This window comes from Trachinotus anak, unplaced genomic scaffold (genome assembly GCF_046630095.1).
Source record: "Trachinotus anak isolate AG129_WGS33_773 ecotype Australia unplaced genomic scaffold, CSIRO_AGI_Tana_v1 ptg000014l, whole genome shotgun sequence".
Lineage (NCBI taxonomy): Eukaryota > Metazoa > Chordata > Actinopteri > Carangiformes > Carangidae > Trachinotus > Trachinotus anak.
Genome location: NW_027273865.1, coordinates 5,419,600 through 5,438,726, shown reverse-complemented (window position 1 = coordinate 5,438,726; position 19,127 = coordinate 5,419,600). Strand labels below are relative to the sequence as shown.

Here is a 19,127-nt window from a genome sequence, read left to right as displayed (position 1 = left end):
TGTGTGTGTGTGTGTGTGCATGGGCACGTGCTGACAGCCAGCGTGACGTCTGCACAGCCACCTTGACCTAATCTTCTCTGGCAGGAGATCAGACATTGCACCGGACGGCACAGAACAGGTTGATATAGGCCTCCATTGTACACATACGCACGCGCACACACACACGCACACGCACACACACTTCTAATTCCTAATTACCAGTAAACCTCATGAACCTCTTTTCAGCTGTGAACTGTGGCCTCAAACCTTTAGCTACAGTGCCTTCCTGCAGAACTTGACTTTATGTACAAACCATCTTGACGTTTTTTCCACGTTTTGGCAAATAAACTCTTTAATACACGCAAGACAGCACAGTGTGACTGACAGAAAGAAATAAGACAGATATTCATATTTAAAATCAACTTTTATTCTGAAAAGCTAATCTGGGGAACTTTGTAAAAACTCCACTGTCCACCTGAGGGGCGCTCCAGACACTCTTCACTGTAAAAGCTACAGCGGCTTCAGAAAATATTCACTTTGTGCACACTTTATTGTGTAAATCTTTTGAAGATTACCATAAAAGTCATTTTCATATATTTTTCCTCTATACTGCACATCTGTCAGTTTAGAAGAATGATCCTAAAACCTCCTCTCACAGGAAGGAGAATGGTGACGATGTGCAGACAGAGAGCAGAAGAGGCAGAGCACAAAAATAGTCACTGGCACTGAGGGACAAATAAATACAGGTTTGACTTGACTGAAACATGAAGAGTCACCGAGACGACTGTCCTGCAGTGAGGATTTGTTTGTCTGCGTTGTGACAGATGTGTTGATGATTCATGTGTTTAGTGTGGTTGTAAACACTGAGGTGCTGAGACATGCAATTATTTTAAAGTGATAATAAAGAAGTTATGAAACTGCAGCACCAAAACACCTAACTCAACTTAACTGTTCATATAAGGTAATGAGAATATGTTAAAAGTTCATTGGTCGTCTAATGTAATAAAACTGTGTATACTTGAGGTCTATCAGAGGAGTAACTTCTTCCTCACAGTCCTCTTCTTTGCCGCATTTGTTTGTTGGTGCATCACAACCACTAACTTTCCATCAGTGGAAAAGTGTGAAACCAGTGGCCGGATATGAATCATGTTTGTGCACAGTGTAAACAAAACACAGATCTACCTGTAAAAACACTGCTCCACAGCGCCGCTCATGGTCGAAAACTCTCAGAAGAGACACAGAGATGTTGACGCTGAAGATGATGACAGCATCACTTGTTAATTTGGCGCTTGCTAGGCTTTATCACAAAATAATTAAAGCAGCAGCAACAACAGTAATAATAAATGACAAATAGTTTTTATTTATTCATTTGATGCAGAAGGTGAGTTCAGCTCAAGAGGACAAATCTGTGTGAGTCTGTATCGTCTGCAGACTCTGCAGGTGTGTAACAGGTGTGTAACAGGTGGACGACACTCCTCTGCCTGAGCTTCATGACTCAGAAACAATTTTGCTTCCTGTTTTATTCTGAAATCTCTTACCCGTTGCGTTCATGGTTGTTATGCTTCCTGCCCTCGTGTCTTATCGTCTTCCCCTCACAGTGTTCAGTCTTTGTTTGTCTCTAATCAGATACTTCAGTCAGGACACTCACATGCAGTTCACTGTGTACTCACTGGGGCAGTGTGTGAACTATGACACGGTAGTGTTGTCCCAGTAAAAACTCTGCCATTGTGCACTCAATGAAAATGAGACTGCGATTGTCGCCCACCTGCGGGCTGCTTTGCTCACTTGAATTATAAATGAATGTTTTATTTTCCTGTGCGACTCCTGTGTCGTTCGACATGGAAATTATACCATTGGTGCCGACGACGTGTCCTCCTTCCTTTTCACAAGTTTGAAAATATGTCGGTCACCCCTCCCCTTCTGCTGTATAGCTAAGATAAAGACCATGTGTCCATTGTTTTACACTGAATTTTCTGACTGTTTTGGATGCACCATCAGGATATTTATGATACACTGCATGTTGCCATTCAAGGTGAACACAAAATTGCAAGTGTGATTTTGGAAGCAGATGACCTGAGACACAGCATCTTTGTTTCCCTGACTCTCTCTCAGTTCATCCGGTTTTGTTCCTAATAATGTTCCCTGCGTGAAGTCTCCTGCTGCCTGTTCCTGTTTGTTTGCCTTCCTCTTCATTCATCGCTCTGCCGTCTTCTCCTTCCTCCGTCCACCTGAAAGCCTGAAACCACTCACCTGTCACAGTTCAGTGAGTTCAGGACCCCAATGCAGACACACAGGCACACTGACGCACTGAAGTAACCTTTAATGACAAATGATGGGCTTACAGGTGGACGGAAGAACACACAAGGGCAGGAAGCAAAACAACCATTAACACAAAAAATAAAAAAATAAAACAGGGAAGAATTATGAATTATCAATTGTGTGTGTGTGTGTGTGTGTGTGTGGGTGTGTCTGTGTGTGTGTGTGTGTGTGTCTATGTGTGCGTGTGTGGCTATTGCAAGCAAACACTACATGATAAATATCCGTAACTGACTGAACTGAACCAACCTCATTCCTGATAACAAGATAACACGAGTGAATTTTGAGACAGAGGGAAACAAGCCTGTGTCACTCTGTGTTATATTATAATCATACTTTAGTCTGAACGTAGTTTGTATTTAAGTTTGTGTAACTATTCCATAGTTTTATATTAGTATGGTCAGAATCAAACCCAGCCCTCCACACGCACTGAGAGCAGAGATTAAGAGGTGAAAAGACTGAGTGGCAGTGGTTTTGTCACAGGCATGTGGTCCTGCTGTTTTATCTAATGAGGATGTGGGGTCACTGTGTGGTGCTCAGAGGTCACAGATGAGATCTCAGCTCTTTGATAGCAGAGTTCTGCGACTGCAGGATGAGGCAGAGCGATATGACATGTTGTTCCATTCCAAACAACCTCACACGGAGATTAGCAGCTTAATTGTCTTTGAAGTAAATGCTCTTTTTTTCTTTCTTCATGAAATTGTTCTGGTTAAAAACAAGCTTCTTTCTTTCTTTCTTTCTCATGAGGAGCAGCTGAGTCCAAAAATACAAAAATTTGGATTGAAGAAGTAAAGATAACACAGCATAATGTAGTTCTGCATAGATATGTATAGTAATAGCAATAACTAGAAAATCCTACATGTTAAAGAAAGTGATGAAAAAAGATCTGCACCAAAAATGTATGTGGTCTTCCCTGACTCATGCCCCATCCCTCCACCAAGGTTGGTGCAAATTGGCTCAATAGTTCTTGGGTAATCCTGCTGAAAAACAAACAGACATGGGTGAAATAATAATAATAGAATAATCATAGTAACTGTAGCAGCGGGAATCTGCAGTCACAGATTTAATAGATGTACACAGCTGCAACAGTTTTCATTAATGTTTAAAGTGAAACTAAACTTTTCATTACCACTGTCTTTAACTGATTTAAACGTGGAAACTGGTGAAAAATCATCAGAATTTCATATAACTTGACTTGTGACTCACGGGACCTGAGCAAGGACTTGACTTGTTGCTTGACTTACAGCACAGACTTAACTCGACTTGCTTGATTCTCAAAGCACAAACGTTGGTCCCTGAACACTTGAGAGTGAAGTTTCCCTAAAAGGCTAAAAACAAAAGGCCGTTTTACTCTTGCTGGCATTCCTTGGTGAGACAGCTGATGCACCATTTGCTTGTTTTAATGTGGAATTCTAACAATGCTAACAGGACTTTGGGGGATTTGAATGAAAAACAAGACAATTTACCTCCTTGACCCCCCATGAAACTATGACCACAGTTATTAACATGTGGAATGCTCACAACACAAACAAGCCTTTTTGGGAAATGGACGGTCGATGGTTATAACTTAAACGTCCAATGTGAGACCTTTTTTGTGAAGACAATTCACCAAACAAAGCTCACACAGTCAAAAGTGTCTGTACTGTGGTGTATGTGTGACAACAGATTACAGCAGAAATATGACCCAGGTGTGGTTCATCCTATCAACATGGCTGTTTCCCCCAACAAAGAGTTATTCGACAAAGTCACCATAGAAATGATCTCACTCAGCCCTCACGTGTGTGTGTTTGCCTATGGGGTTGTGTATATGATTGTGGCACTGTGTCAGCTCAGTCCAAAGTCACTGTTCCACACCAGTGACTGTCACATTATCACAGGCTGGAGCTGTTTCCTTCACGGATCTTTATTGATTGTGTGGTGAAAGACACTTCTGCGGCCTCTTCCTTGGACTTTTAACCAGGAAGTGAACATGGACTCATCATCCTGCCATTTTCTTTGGAAATAGGCAATATCTGCTGATCATGGAGCCATGATGTGGGAGTTTCCCAGTGCCACCAGTGTCCATTAAGAGACGTGATAATGGGCTGTGGCCTCATGGAGGTCTTTTTTTGTTCCCTACACCCCTCATTGGCTGCTTCATGTAATTATTTCACTGATATCACGTAGTTTGGTCCTTGGTCTTGGCAGCCAGATTTCCCTGAAATTTCCTGTGAATGCTAACAGATGTGTTGGCACGCACAGTGTAACTTAACTTAACTTAACTTTATAAACAACACAACTCCAAGCGGTCACTCTGTCGCTGAGCTACCAAGAAACACTTCATGATCATTTGATGTCAGGAAGCCAATATATCACTGCACAGCATTCCCAAGGATAGTAATATTTGAGACCAGAGGCTTAGGTTTATTCTTTCTGAAATATTGGAGCATTGTCATCTGAGTTTGACAGTCTCTTCAGCTCATTTCAGTTTTATCGAGCTGCAGTAGTAGGCAGCCAATGAAAAGAGAGGCTCTGAGATCAACACAAAACAGCATGTTCTTACTAAAGCTCCAGAAACAAGTGTGAGAGAGAAGATGTAAAGCTACATGGAAATGTTTTTTGGTACTTAAAGCCACAAATACAGTGTGTCTTCTTATAGATATCAACACTTCAAATTAAAACACCCGAAAAGTGTAAAATATGGGACTTTGAATTTAAATTCAGTCTATTCAGTGATAAATGTGTCACTGAAATGCGCAGAAGAGGCAAACTCCACAATCACTGCTGAAATCTGAACATCTAGGAGGAATGACAAGAAGCTGAAACATACATAAACTCTAGAGAAAGGCAGTTCCCAGTGCTTAAGGACATATTTTAATAAAGTGATTCAAAGCATATGTGGACTCATATCAGCTGTAAGTAAAAATATCAAAACGGTCCAAGATGTATAAACAGAATCTGAGCTCTCTGTGGAAAGTGAGAGGTTGAGGAGTGAAACAGAAACTGAGCTCCTACCCTGCTCTCTCTCTCTCTCTCTCTCTCTCTCTGTCTTTCTACTCTAGATGTATATCCAGGTCATGTTTATGTGTGGGCTCACATAATGCTTATCATACGTCCTGGACTCTCTGTTTGTCTGTTGTTTGTGTTTTTGTGCCTGCACTGTGTGTCAGCATGTTCTGATAAACCCCTGCTGCTTCACTGTCTCTTTCTTCCATTTCTCTGTCAGTCCATCCATCGCTGTCTGTTTTTTCACACATTTTCCTGGATGTTCGAGGCAGCAGAATTCAATATAATAGAAGAAAGGGGTTTGACTGTATGTGTTGAGGGTGTGTTCACTCCAGGCAGTTTTGAGTGGTTTGTTTTCACCGCACACAAGATTCCACTGACTTCAAATAACCAAACCAGATGCCTCGAAAGTGCAGCTCTGAGTCTTGTGACAAGAAAGTGTAGTGCAATAAAAGTGTATGTAGACTAGAAGCAGAGCACAGAAAATAAATACAGGAAACGAGCCTGAAACACAAATTTTATGGCTGTGGTGTGAGGACAGCTCTGACAAGCCAAACATGGAAAAAGAAGTGAGGACTCGCTTCTTGATGGATTTTCTGTTTCTGTTCCTTTATTCCCAAGTGGTAGGCGCAGTGGAGAATGTAAATTAGAGCACAAGGAGCGTCGTGCTTAGTTAAAGTTACACACTCATGCTGTGTGACCAGGCATTCTTAGAATTTTATTTTAAATTCTAGCTTCAAAAATATCAAATATATTATTGAGATGCATATAAACTGATGCAGGACAGGTAGAATACTGTATTTACATTTGGTGGAACAGTCCATGGTTTAAATAATCCACCTCTGAGCTGGAAGCAGATCAACAATAGTCAGCAACAAATAAGACTTGTATTCATATTTTTTTTGTCAATTTTTTTTTTTTTTCAAGTTTTATGACAAGACTTTTCTTTAAATAATCTGTCCCCTTTATCTTTCTTATATTACTGTTTTATTAGATTTAATAATTTGGTGCAAGTTTGACCCAAGGTCCTTTACTGAATGTCATCTCCTCTCTCTCTGCCTGACTTTCCTGTCTCTCTCTCTCACTGCAGCTGTAACATCTCTTTGTTTTTACTGACACAACACAAAAACAAGTTTTTACTTGTACAGTGATTATAAAGCATCATCATTTAAAAGTCTCTCTCTCTCTCTCTCTCTGTCTTGCAGATGTCAGGGATTTCAGAGTAAATGGACAACTTGTTGGCTCCAAAGTGCTGAAGCTCTGTAAAGTCATTCCCATGTTTTAGTGTGAACTTCCCTGAGGAGTTTTGTGTGTCATCGGGACCTTGAGACACACCCACACACACGCTGATGTTCAGCCTCTCCCTCTCACAGTAGATCTGGCAGACTTCTATTCTCTAAAAGATTGATGAGGTCCTGTCCAGGCGCAGGAGGCCTGGCACAGCGTCGATAAGGCAGCTTTCATTTCAGCGCATTTTATCCCTCACTCCTTCCTGTCTTCTGCATGCTGAGGGACACGGGGCCTGGCTTTAAATCGTGACAGAGGATCATGACACGTGAAGGCCCTCGGGCAGGAAGGACAGTGTTTTAAGAAGCAGGGACCATGACATGCTCCAGGAATGACGGTTGTGTTTTCTTCGGTCACTCCAACTTGGACAGCCTTGCGGTAGCCGAGCAGGACGCCAGAGTCAGCATGTCACTGTCAAACTGCTGGAGCTATAATATAGTGAAACTACAGAGAGACACACAGAGCTGAGAGTAGCTGAACACACCTGCACACACACACACAATCGCACACTCAGAGTGTTCCACACAGGACAATGTGCAACATCTCGTTCTGTGATGTGGACAGTAAGGTGGACCAGTTCTTCCAGCCCACGCTCTACATCATAGTCATCGTTCTGGGGCTGCCCACTAACTGCATGGCCCTGTGGGCTGCCTACATGCAGGTAAGGAGGACACACACACACACACACACACACACACACACACACACACACACACACACACACACACATACACACTGCCACCAGCATATTACTTTTTGCACAAGGGTTTCAAACACGGTCAGAATACCCACATGCGCACTGTCTATGTTGACAAATCGTTTGTCTGTATCAGTTCCACTTTAAACTGTACTTTCGTTGTCTTGTTGCACGCCCTTTCATACATGTAACGTACAACAGCACCGTCAGGCGACATGAACAACAAGACAAACAAAAGTGCGATTTGAAGTTAAATTGACACAGTAAATCTGATCTGAGTTAAAATTTAAAAGATAAAATGCTTCGTCAAGTGTTCAGTCAGCGTGGACAGTGCGCATGTGGACATATTTTTGGTAAACGTGGAACCCAATATGTCTTTAGTTTTAGTGTGTAAAGCAGGGTTAACACTTCAGTAAACAGCTTAGATGTGTGGCTGTTTTGTTTTTTATAAATCAATTACAGAAAGAAGAAAATCATGTCATGAGTCATGTAACAAATTACAGTTACTGTAAAGTACTGTACTTTACTACAGGTGACATGATCATGTTTTCACTGTGTAATCAAAGGTGGGTTATTTTTTATGTATTCTGAGTAACATGTCTGACACTGGCTGCTATATAAGGAGCACTCAGGATATTTTCCCATACACTTTCACTGTTTCCCACAGACTGTCAGACTTTGGCAGAAGGAGGAATAGTTATTGACTTTTCATTCAAGCAAGTTCACTAACTCATATTTTTTTAAGCACAAATGTCATTACGAGCGAGTGACAGTTGAACATTAGCTTATTGTTTGGCTTCCATCTCAGCATTAGTGCCACATTTTAAACTTTCTACATTCAATTTGTTCCAACACAAATACAAATGGACTCAAAGAACGTAGGTGCACTGTGTCCCAGGTGCATTATGGTTATTGTAGTTACCAAACAACCTTCAGTGCCTGGAAGATTTTACTGGATTGCTGAGATTGATCAACTTCATTAATGACCATACCTGAACTGAATCCAAAGCATGAACATGATTGGTCTGCTGTTTATTAACTAGCGAGGTTCATATTAGCACTGTAATATCAATATACTGCATGGGAAACAGAGCTGGTTTTCAATCCAAGTGCTGATGAATCAGGGTAGAAAAGTTGAAACAGAAAAAAACAGCAAAAGTTGAACAAAAGATTTGGTCTCCATTCATTTTCTTCCTCCACCCACCAATCCCATCCTGCCTTCCCTTCCTGCTTCCTGCCTTCATCCTTCCTCCTCATCCTCTCCCTCCCTTCATCACACTACCCCTCCAGGTACGCCAACGCAATGAGCTCGGCATCTACCTGATCAACCTGTCGGTGGCCGACCTCCTCTACATCACCACTCTTCCTCTGTGGATCGACTACTTCCTGCAGCACGATGACTGGATCCATGGTCAGGAGAGCTGCAAGCTGTTTGGCTTCATCTTCTACACTAATATCTACGTCAGCATTGCCTTCCTCTGCTGTATATCACTGGACAGGTACCTGGCTGTGGCATATCCTCTGCGCTTTGCCAAGGTTCGACGAATCAAAACAGGTATGCAAGGTGGAGGATGATCTGATGACTCATGTCCTTGAAACAAATCCACTTGAAAACTAACTAGTGTGACTGTGTCTCTAAAATAAAAGGTTTATTGGGAAAAAAAGTGACTAACTATCCCAATAGTGCAATAGTCATTGCTGTCAGATCGCATGGTATCCTGTTTTCACATGATTGAGATATTGCATTTGATGATTAGTTTCCCAAACTGTGCTACTGCCAAGGCTGGAGGGGATGCACGTCATCACATCTGCCAAATCTGATGTGACAGGAAATTCATTTTGTGTAGAGATAAGATCACTTCCATGTCAAAAGACATTTTTATAAATAACTACTTAAACGAGGATGTCTGCTAAAGTCATTACTTTTAATGAAATCTAATGATACATGCCTTGAGCTCAGACTAACCTTTCTAAACACTCAAAATGCTGAAAATTAGGACTTTTTTTTTCATTGTAAACTGACTTTGGATGGAAACTCTTTATATGGATGACAGTGAGGCTCCATCTCATCAAGTACGGTATATTCATTGTTTCTTAGGTTGGTCACTAAATCACTCAAAAGTTAAGGAGCCCCTGTTGGCTGTGTATAGCCTATATGTTTAATGACAAGAGCACCCTTTGTTCTTTCAATAAAGTGCAGTATTAACACACTCTAGACAAACAGAAGTTACGATAATGTCTAATCTTTCTTTCCTCTCCTCTCCCAAACCCCCTGCAGCTGTCCTGGTCAGCGCCGTGGTGTGGATCATTGAGATCATAGCTAACTCTGCTCCTCTCTTCCACGATGAGCTCTTCCAAGATCGGTTCAACCACACCTTCTGCTTTGAGAAGTATCCCATGCAGGACTGGGTGGCAGGAATGAACCTCTACAGGACATTTCTGGGCTTCCTTGCTCCCTGGACAGCCATGCTGGTCGCCTACCGTGGGATCCTGGCGGCAGTTCGCTGCAATGTCTCAACAGAACGTCAGGAAAAGGCCAAAATTCAGCGGTTAGCTTTGAGTTTGATCCTGATCGTTTTGGTCTGCTTTGGACCGTACCACATCCTCCTCCTGGTGCGGAGTGTCATGTTTCTAAGGAAGCCGTGTGACTGTGGTTCAGAGGAGAGCTTGTTTGCAGCATACCACGTATCGCTGGCTCTCACCAGCCTCAATTGTGTCGCTGACCCCATTTTGTACTGTTTCGTCAACGAGGGGGCGAGGCACGATGTTGGCCGAGCCCTCTCAGCATTACTGTCTGCGGCCTGCCACAAGGGCTCCTCTTCCTCACCGTCACACGCCGACATACTGAACGCTGGTTCAGTCACCATGGAAACGCCACTATCGGCAAAGAAGCAACCTTGTGTGTACACTGATGGTGGCAAGACAACCAGCTACAAGACAGAGCTGGTGGCTCTGAAGGAAGAGTGTCTACAGATGACCATCCTCAGTGTTAGGAAGTGACTTCTACCAGGAATATCCAGTAGCAGCTCCAAACTGTTAGTGGAACAAAGATTAGTTTGAAGGAGGAAGATCCTGACATGCCTGATTACTTCTGGTCTGACAGGCTGAAATCAAATGCAGAATGGGATAGAGATTTATGAAGTAGACAAGACATACAGTCTGTAGCCATGGTAGCACCCCCTGAGAGGTTGAAATGCTTATACCAATTATGAGGAGTGATCATGTGTACGTCCACCGAATCTCAGTGGGATAGGTGCTGTGGTGTACCTGCACAGTAGAAATGCTTCCACACCTGAAAACAAAATTGTTGGGTGAAAAATGGGGAAACTACTTTGCTATTGTTCAATCTTTACCACTAGAGGGGCAAAACAAGTAAAGTTTGGCCTGAGGGCGGCAGCTGAAGACAGTTCATGTTCAGGATGCTTTATCTTTTGTATGGTGGCCATTTTAAGATATCTCAGACTGACAGCTAGTCAGGTTCAACTTTAATTACTTCAAGCTGTAGTGTGTCAGCTTCTGTACAGCTTTACTGCATGTTAATGTTATCATATTAACATGCTATGTTATCATTAATCACAGCTGAGGCTGCTAAGGATTCAAACATTAAATTCTGAGGTATCCTCATGCAATGTTGGACCAGGAGGTCTGCTGGTGGTGCTATATGAAAAATCAGGGGCTCATCAAAATTCTTAGGATTCGGCCTCTGTACACCATGAATGTCTGTACCAAATTTCATGCCAACCATTCCAACAGATGTTGAGCTAGTTTACTCTGTGAGTGTTGAAGCGCCAGAACGACAGACCAGGTGACCACCCTACAGCCATGTTGGTGGTGTGGCTGACAAGGCTTTTATCAAACACAAGTTAACAACTTGGATATTTGGACAATTTATCACTGTGCCAGGAAAACATTCACGCCTAGGAAGACATTCTTGAATATTTAAGTGGAATTATTTAAACAGACTGCATGGGTGAGTATTGGTTGTGGGGAGACACCTTTGGATTCAGACTGCTTGGACACCCAACTGGACAAAGGATGGATGTAGGTGATTGGAGTTTGAAACCCAAATGTGCCACTTTGGAATATGAAAGAAGAGCAGAAGGGTAATGAAAAAGATTGTAAATTACTGGTCAAAAACATTTGTAATGCTTGTTGAAAATGTCTTTAATGTGTCTTTAGTTTTTGAAGGAAATAATGAAGCCCTATGAAGTACCTCAGCTCATAAACTGTGACAGAAAGAAGGCTTAGAGTCAAAGAGTGTTTCCTCTTTAATGTGAGCCATGTTTTTACTTTTATTTTCATTTTTAATTAGAAATCAGTTCACAGAGATGTCAGAGAAAATTCTAAACCGCCTTTTACCAGATTCAGCTCAATTTGAAAGTCATCAATAACCATAAAAAACTGGGATTTCCCTGCTGGTTTTATCTAAAATGACAAAACTGGTACATTCCGCCTTGATATAAGTGACACTGCTTGCTGCTAATGTTGTGTAATGTCAAGTGTGCTGAGGAAATGAGGACATACTTTACCAGATAGTAATATAAAACCATCTCTATGAGTCAGGACTCTGGCAGCAGTGGCAGTGTTCAAAATAGCAATGTAATATCTGCTGTTTTTAACAATTTATTTTTCCAAAAATCACAAACTAAAAAATAAAAAAGCACATTTCTTAATGTAAATATAACTGACAATTTTAACCACCAATGTTGGTTTAGCTGCCGTATTTTACCACATGGATGTGTGATTTACAGCAAAATGTTCATGTGCTACATATATTTGCCACAAATTTGACATTACATTGATAGAAATTACATTCATTTTCCAAGTTGGTAGCTTGTTTTTACAGTAAATCCAACACAAAGCAACCAGGCATTGTGTTGGATTCAACATTTGCAACAGCTGGGATCCAAAATTTAATGGCAGCTTCTGCGCAAAGAAAGAATAAATGTCACTTGATAATGAGAAAACGGAGACTGGACACTGTCAGAGCAGAGGCACCTTTAATTTCCAAAATCAACTTTGTAGCCATCAGCTTGATCTTAAAACTTTTACTGTTCTCTTTTGCAATCAAAGAATCAGTGGCAAAAACATTTCAACAATGCATCTGTTTACATTATTGGATGCCCTGCTGTATGTTTAGAAATATAACAACAATGAAATACGGACTTTCCTTGCATGCAGTATTATGGCTCATATAAGTCCAGTCCACCCCAGTTATTTCATGGTTACAGACATGTTCCACCTCCACCTGTCAACTATTACAGCAGGAGGATGGGAAATGTTTTTAAATGTGTCTCAGTGATCCCAACTTTTTTATGATGTCTTGGCATGAAAGCATTACTGTGATCAGTGTAATGATGTTAAGCCAGGTTCTTTTGGACACTTCTTGTCAGGTTCGCCCTAAACGCTGCTCTGTGTACCACTGCTTTTGTTGTGCATATGTCTGTCTCAGAGAGGAGGTACCGGGCTTCATAATGTGTATTAGTTGATTGACCGTGTCAGTGAGAAATAAATTATGCATATTAAACTTTGTGTCCTCATGTGTTTGTTTGTTTGGCATCCATAAGCTGAAAGAAAGCTGTATGCAGGCAGCAGAAGGTCTGACAAACAACTTTTTGTTTGTCATCTTATTGTGTTTTCTTTCTTCCCTTTCTTTTTTTAGCAATTGGATTCTCCCTTTGTTTTCTCGCAATAACTTCCATCAAGTATGATAAGAATGTTCCTGAAATTTCTGAGATCCAGAAATGCTGCATTCACATAAGTTCTGAACAAATCCAAGGTCTAGCCAACTCTTAAAGGTCCCATATTATATAAATTGATATTCTAGGTTCCATATTAATACTGTGAAAGTATCAAGGTGCTCAGATTGGTTGGATGACATGTTGAACAACCATAGTTCATGTGAAACTTAAACATAACCAAACTTACATCAGAGAGGCAGCATATCAGAAGACGCTAATGCGTTGTTCTAACAGTCAACTACTCCAACCCAGGTTCACATTCACAGACACAGAGGTGAACCTTGCACAAATCACAGAGTCTGGATCAAGAACTCTGCATATTCCTGCAACACTGCAAGTATCATCTGGTAACAGGTCACTGCACTGGCCAGCAGAGAGAGCAGGTCTGGGAAGCTGCCAACACAAAGTCACCTTCTTCACTCCTCACTTTGTCCTGTTCGAAACTCCCAGAGCTAATGAATGACCTGAAGGACGCACAGAAGGAGTTGTGCATGTGTGCCTCTGTGTGCGTGTGTGCGCGCACGCTCGTGTCTATCTGCATGTAATTCAATGAATGTAATGTGTGTGCTTGTGCGCTTATCTTTGGGAGTGTGTGGTGTGTCTTTTCCATTGTTACCCTGCACATCAGAAGGAACCCTATATTTATGACCTGTCCTCGTGGGGGTGGACACATTCACACTGTGTTATTTAAGATAGGACAGTGTGTGCGTGTGGGTGTGAGAGAGAGAAAAGAGAGAAACAGAGCTAGAAAGAAAAACAGTGTGTTTGTATAGCATACATAGGTGTACGGTACACATATGTGTCCGTATGTAATCATGTGTTTCACTGCTTGTGTGTGGAGGAAAGAGTGAACAAAAGGCACACATGCCTTTATGATCTTGAGACATAACTCATTCTCATAACTGAGGGAACACTGTCTCTCGCCCTCTATGCTTCACTGGTCACCTCTGCTATAGGTTTATAAATAGAAGCTCACCAGAGGCCATTACCAACTGTCATTACCAACAGCTCACCTGATTATGAGAGTGATTTATTATTGTGTAAGGATACAGAAACACCTCCGGGCATAAAGGATGGCTGTGCTGTTATTTTCATGAGATATTCAGATTTATTTCTGGCCACAGCACATTTCAGCAGCAGAGGTAAAACTGGAGCATTCACCTCAGCTCTATAGAGCTCATAGTAACTAAATGGGCTTTATAGAGGCTGGAGTGACATGCTTTCCTTTCCTCAGTCTTTTCTCACTACTAATTCAGTTTAAACAATTAAAATGTTCCTATGTTAAACCTGCATTAACTGAATTTTTGGCCACACCAGGGAAACAGACAAGGTAAATTAACATCAACAGCATTATGTGTTATCTTTCAGGTTGATATGGCTAACTTGTTTTCAAACATTTACTTATTGATAGTGTAATTGCATGATTTACATCGGAATCATGTTTGTGTAAGTTTAATATTGTCTCTTATTTTAGATATGTCTCCACTAACTCCTTAGGAAAACTGGAACTGCAGAGTGATCGCGTGATCACTCCTGGTGGATTTGTCACTACAAGTGACCCCTCACACATGAACATAGTCATTTGATCCATTGTTAATATAAAAGTATTGATTGTGTGCACAGATAGTCCACAGTTCTCCAGTGACTGAGGTCTAATATCAAACCTCTCCAAACTGATGATAATTTTCAGCTTTTATCTGATGTTGTTGATGATGACCAGAAAATTAAAGCATTCAACCAAAATCCATTATCTATAATCCATTATTCTGCATTTAATTAATTGGCAACTAATTTGATAATCAGTCGTTCAATCATTTTTTAAACAAACTGGTTCTAGCTTCTGCAATGTGAAAATTTGATGCACTGAAAAGTGTTGGACTGCTGGTTGGACAAAACAAGACATCTGAAAACATTATCTTGGACTCTGAGAAATCTTTAGCAAGAATTATTCACTATTTTCTGATATTTCATAGACAAAATGATTAGACAAATCAAGTATTTGCACCAAACTTGATGGGAGATGGGGCACAGGCCAGGGAGGAATCTGTTACATTTTAAATCTGGTTGAAGGGACAGATCCAGGAGTTTCTTTATCACCTGTCTTAACATTACATGAGCATTTTAAAAAGATCATTAGAATTTATAAGTTATAGTTGTATCATCATCATTGCATTTTTTACCAGAATTTAAGTAAATTGTATAAGTCCACTATCAAGGGTATTTAACTGTGCACAATAGCTTTCCTAACTCTGCTTTATCTAACGTAACCCTAACTAACCCAAAGTGAGAGAGTGGGGAAAATCAAGATGACACACTGAGTGAATCTCAGTCTACATCTGACATTGCTCTGATTTAAAATGAACAAAAAACAGAACAAAGTAAATAATTCAAGCTACAACAATGTGATGTTAAACTTCACAGGTGTAACAGCAACCTGCTTGGTTTTCAAATAAAAGATAAAACATAAACTACGACAGGAAGATGACCTACTAATTTAAGTGCCTTGTACAAAATATTCTACCACCTTACACACATCATTCATTCTTGACAAAATATATACAATCATAACCCCACATATCACTTGGTGAGCTGCTTATTCCTCCTACAACTGTGACCAATGTGACCCAGAATCCATTCTTTAAATGCATGTTATAATCTCATTAGTAACTCATTCAGTTGTATTTCCATCCTGGCAGAGGAAGCAGGTCACCAGCCCCTGAACAGCTCAGACAAATGTACAATACAATAAAAATAGACTCACATTGCTTTTGGATGTGAACCATGGATGATGAACTGTGCAGGAGTCTGGAACAAAAGCCATAATTCCTGACTGATGAGCGTGTATGTTTTTAAATGTTATCAAGTCTGAAGAGGCGTTCAGGGTCCTTGTGGGTTTATCGAAGTCTTTTTAGCTATAAAAGACCATGTAAACCATCAGGGTGTGTGGAGTCAGAAGTGAGAGTCACAGGGTTATATGGTTTTACAGAACAACAGATATAGAATATAACTGTTTAAATAGATAGTTATGGTGAGTTATGGTGTATGGTTAAACATAAACTTAGGATATGTTTGGTTAGTCTTGATTTTTAATATTTGGAAACTTAAAATCAATGTTGCATAATGTTGCTACAGTGGTTGTGTTTTCCCCTGATCTGCGACATTTGACAAGATGAAATTAGACACAAAAGTTTTAATTCATCCCATTTGCAATAAAGGCTCTTAATTTTAAAACAGGAACATGATTTCCTCTTGTCTGCCTGCACAGCTCACACTGCTCCTTCTCCTTATCCCTACAGTGAACCTGTATGATGTGTTACACATATGGTGCAAACAGCTTATCTTTTTGTGTTTTTATTGTGTTGAACTTAACTGCTGTCCATCTGGAAAATGTGATGCTTTGTCAAACTGCAAAATTCAGCTGTAGCATAAATGCATTGATTTTTTTTTCTCACATTATCAAAATTGTAGAGTGAACAAAGATAGAAATGAGCACATCTTGAGACACTTTAACTTTTGTGGACTTTGCTAAACACAGTCATTGTAACATCAAGATTAGAGATAGATGTGGGTAGATAAATGTTTTGTGTGGTTAATGTCAATATAATAACCTGAGCAGGACTTCCTGTTTTGCCCATGGCTGAGCCAGGTTGTTGTGTCTGTATCAAGTGAGGCGGAGCTGCCTACACACATCAGACTCCTCAAAGTCGTTCAGGAGCTTCTCAATAGCCTCCTCCACATTTATTCAAATAATCCACAGCCTTATTATTCATATCCAGAGCACACTGCTCATTTGAAATTCAAAATCATAGTGACTGAATCACACAGAGCCTTTAGGTTAGGGATATGGATTCATAGTAATTTGAAAGAGGTCAGAGAGAGAATTGCAAATGACTACCGATAATATAACATAATTAATGTGCTCTGTGACCTGGTTGTAATCCTTGGCTTTTAAGGTCAAGAGATTTGCATGAATGTGGGAATCCACGGGCAAGTGCACTAAACACATGAACATTTGTCTCTCAATTTAGCTGTGTGTTTGTTTAGCATTTAGCTAGTTTATTTAAGATTTAGCTAATACACTAAGCCAGAGCAACATGGAGGAGATACTTAGCTATCTAAATAAAATGGTCCCTAATGATTATACTTTATTTTTATAGCACTTTTCAATACAAGTAACAAAGTGCTTCACACGAGTCAAATATAAAACATCCAAACAAATCAAAGTGAAATGTAAATGAGATTAAAAGACATCACACAATAAAAGTTACAAATAAATAAAAGATTTCACCTTGGCTATATTCTCAAGTGATAGAAACATCACTGAAACATCACACAACTTTTTCCACCTGTGGTTCAAAACACAAATGCTGATCAAAAATTACTCTTACTTAATGTAATTTGTTAACTGACCTAAGTTTTCTGTGATTTGAATTGTTTTTGCAGGTGGACCAAGTTTGATGACCTCAGATTTGATATGATTTAATTGTAAGAAATTGTCTGACATCCAGTAGGACAGATGTTGAGGGTTAAGGCAGATGTGGAGGATTGCTGTGTTGGACTGGTCACCGGGTCTGATTATTAGATAAAGTTGTGTGTCATTGGTGTAGCAGTGAAAATTATTCACTCTGAGCAAGTCTGAGCTGTCAAACAGTTGCTGTGGCTGCTGAGGAGAGACCAGAGTTCACAAAGGAACTAACCAATAGAGAGCAGGAAACAGCTGGTGCCCTGCTGAGGTTCTCTGACCGTGTACTAACAAGGGTAAGACCCCTCAACCCTCTGCTGACAGATGTGGATTCGCACGTGCCTGCCTGTTTCCTGAATGTGGGGAAAATTAAAAATGGTTAGAACTACAAACACAATTGTTTGGTTGTCAGACTCTTAACCACAGTAAATGCCATTGTTTCCTTTATTTGTGATAAATAAATGTTGTTAATGCTACGCATGTGATAATTTAGTAACTAATCAGTACCTCAGAAATACCCAGTGTGTGTCCAACATCTGTTAGGATGTTTTAATTTTCGTTTTGATGCAGTGAGGTTGCAACATCATGATTAAGCAAGGCCTACAGTAAAGAGCAAGTATCACCACGGAAACAAGAGAGCAGTCCTGTATCTGCAGAAAAGACAGAGCTATTTTCAACATTAAAGTCCAAAGCCTCCATATACTCCCGCTGATTGCAGCTATAAACAGACCCGTATCCACCTAAAGGCGAAATTTCTTCAGTGATTTACAGTTTTCCATCCCAGTATTGAGCTGTGAGTCACCGAGCAGCTGATCTTAAAGACTCACAGGAGGTGGTGTCATGTTCTCTTTCTCCCTGCTTGTGTGTTTGGTGCTGTTTGTAAGTTTGTTTATCTTTGTGAGGACCAAGAGTTTGAATTTATTTCTGAAGACCAAGTGAGGACACTTCTTCAAAAAGACTGCTTTTGTCTTAGGGTTAAATTTAGACTTAGGTTTGGGGTTAGGTGAGGATATGGGTTGTGGTTCATCGTGATGGGTAATGTTGGGGGCAAGGCAGCACATTATGCCAATAATCACTTTTACATACATCCTGAGCTGCAACCACCATCATTCTGGGACGGTGCAACTGCTAAATATATGTTAGTATGCAAAAAAGTGCGCTCATGAAAAAATAAAGGATGTAGGAGAACCTGCCCAGTACCATGCCAAGCATGTGTTAGATTGTGAGTGTGTATAAACAATATGCACGTATGGTACTGTGTGGAAACATATACACACATACGCATGCTGTCTGCGCATTTTATTGTGGGTGAAATGTTATTATTAAATGTTATTTGATAAGATAAGAGGTGAAAGGAAATGAAACAATGGCTGTTTCTGCTTAAGCTTCACGGAGGCATAATGCTGTGAAGTCTGACTCACGTCTGCCGTTGAGCCTCAGTCATCGTCTCCTTCACCGCCTCACTGCCACGATAACAATGAGAGAGAAAAACAGACATCAAGATACGCACTAGTGTACACTGTGGCCCAGAAATAGAAAGCATGAACTGGAACACACAGACCCGTTCATTTTAATGATGAACTGGGAAATATTTTCTTCCAATTTTAAGCTAATAAAGTCACTTTAACAAAAAAGAACTGATACAATGACAGAAGGAGTC

The 19,127-nt window shown here is 40.5% G+C and overlaps 1 protein-coding gene across 2 annotated transcripts in view; it reads left to right on the top strand.

Moving 5' to 3' along the window:
• The window catches only part of gpr4 (G protein-coupled receptor 4), a 48,075-nt gene extending 35,268 nt beyond the window's left edge, over positions 1 to 12,807 (top strand). For both annotated transcript variants that reach the window (XM_071496596.1, XM_071496597.1), the window contains exons 2-4: positions 6,486 to 7,228; positions 8,555 to 8,819; positions 9,543 to 12,807. In XM_071496596.1, the coding sequence (XP_071352697.1) occupies positions 7,100 to 7,228; positions 8,555 to 8,819; positions 9,543 to 10,264 (1,116 nt within the window). In that variant the 5' untranslated portion in view covers positions 6,486 to 7,099 and the 3' untranslated portion in view covers positions 10,265 to 12,807. The remainder of the gene's footprint in view (positions 1 to 6,485; positions 7,229 to 8,554; positions 8,820 to 9,542) is intronic.
• Positions 12,808 to 19,127: the final 6,320 nt, after the last annotated feature.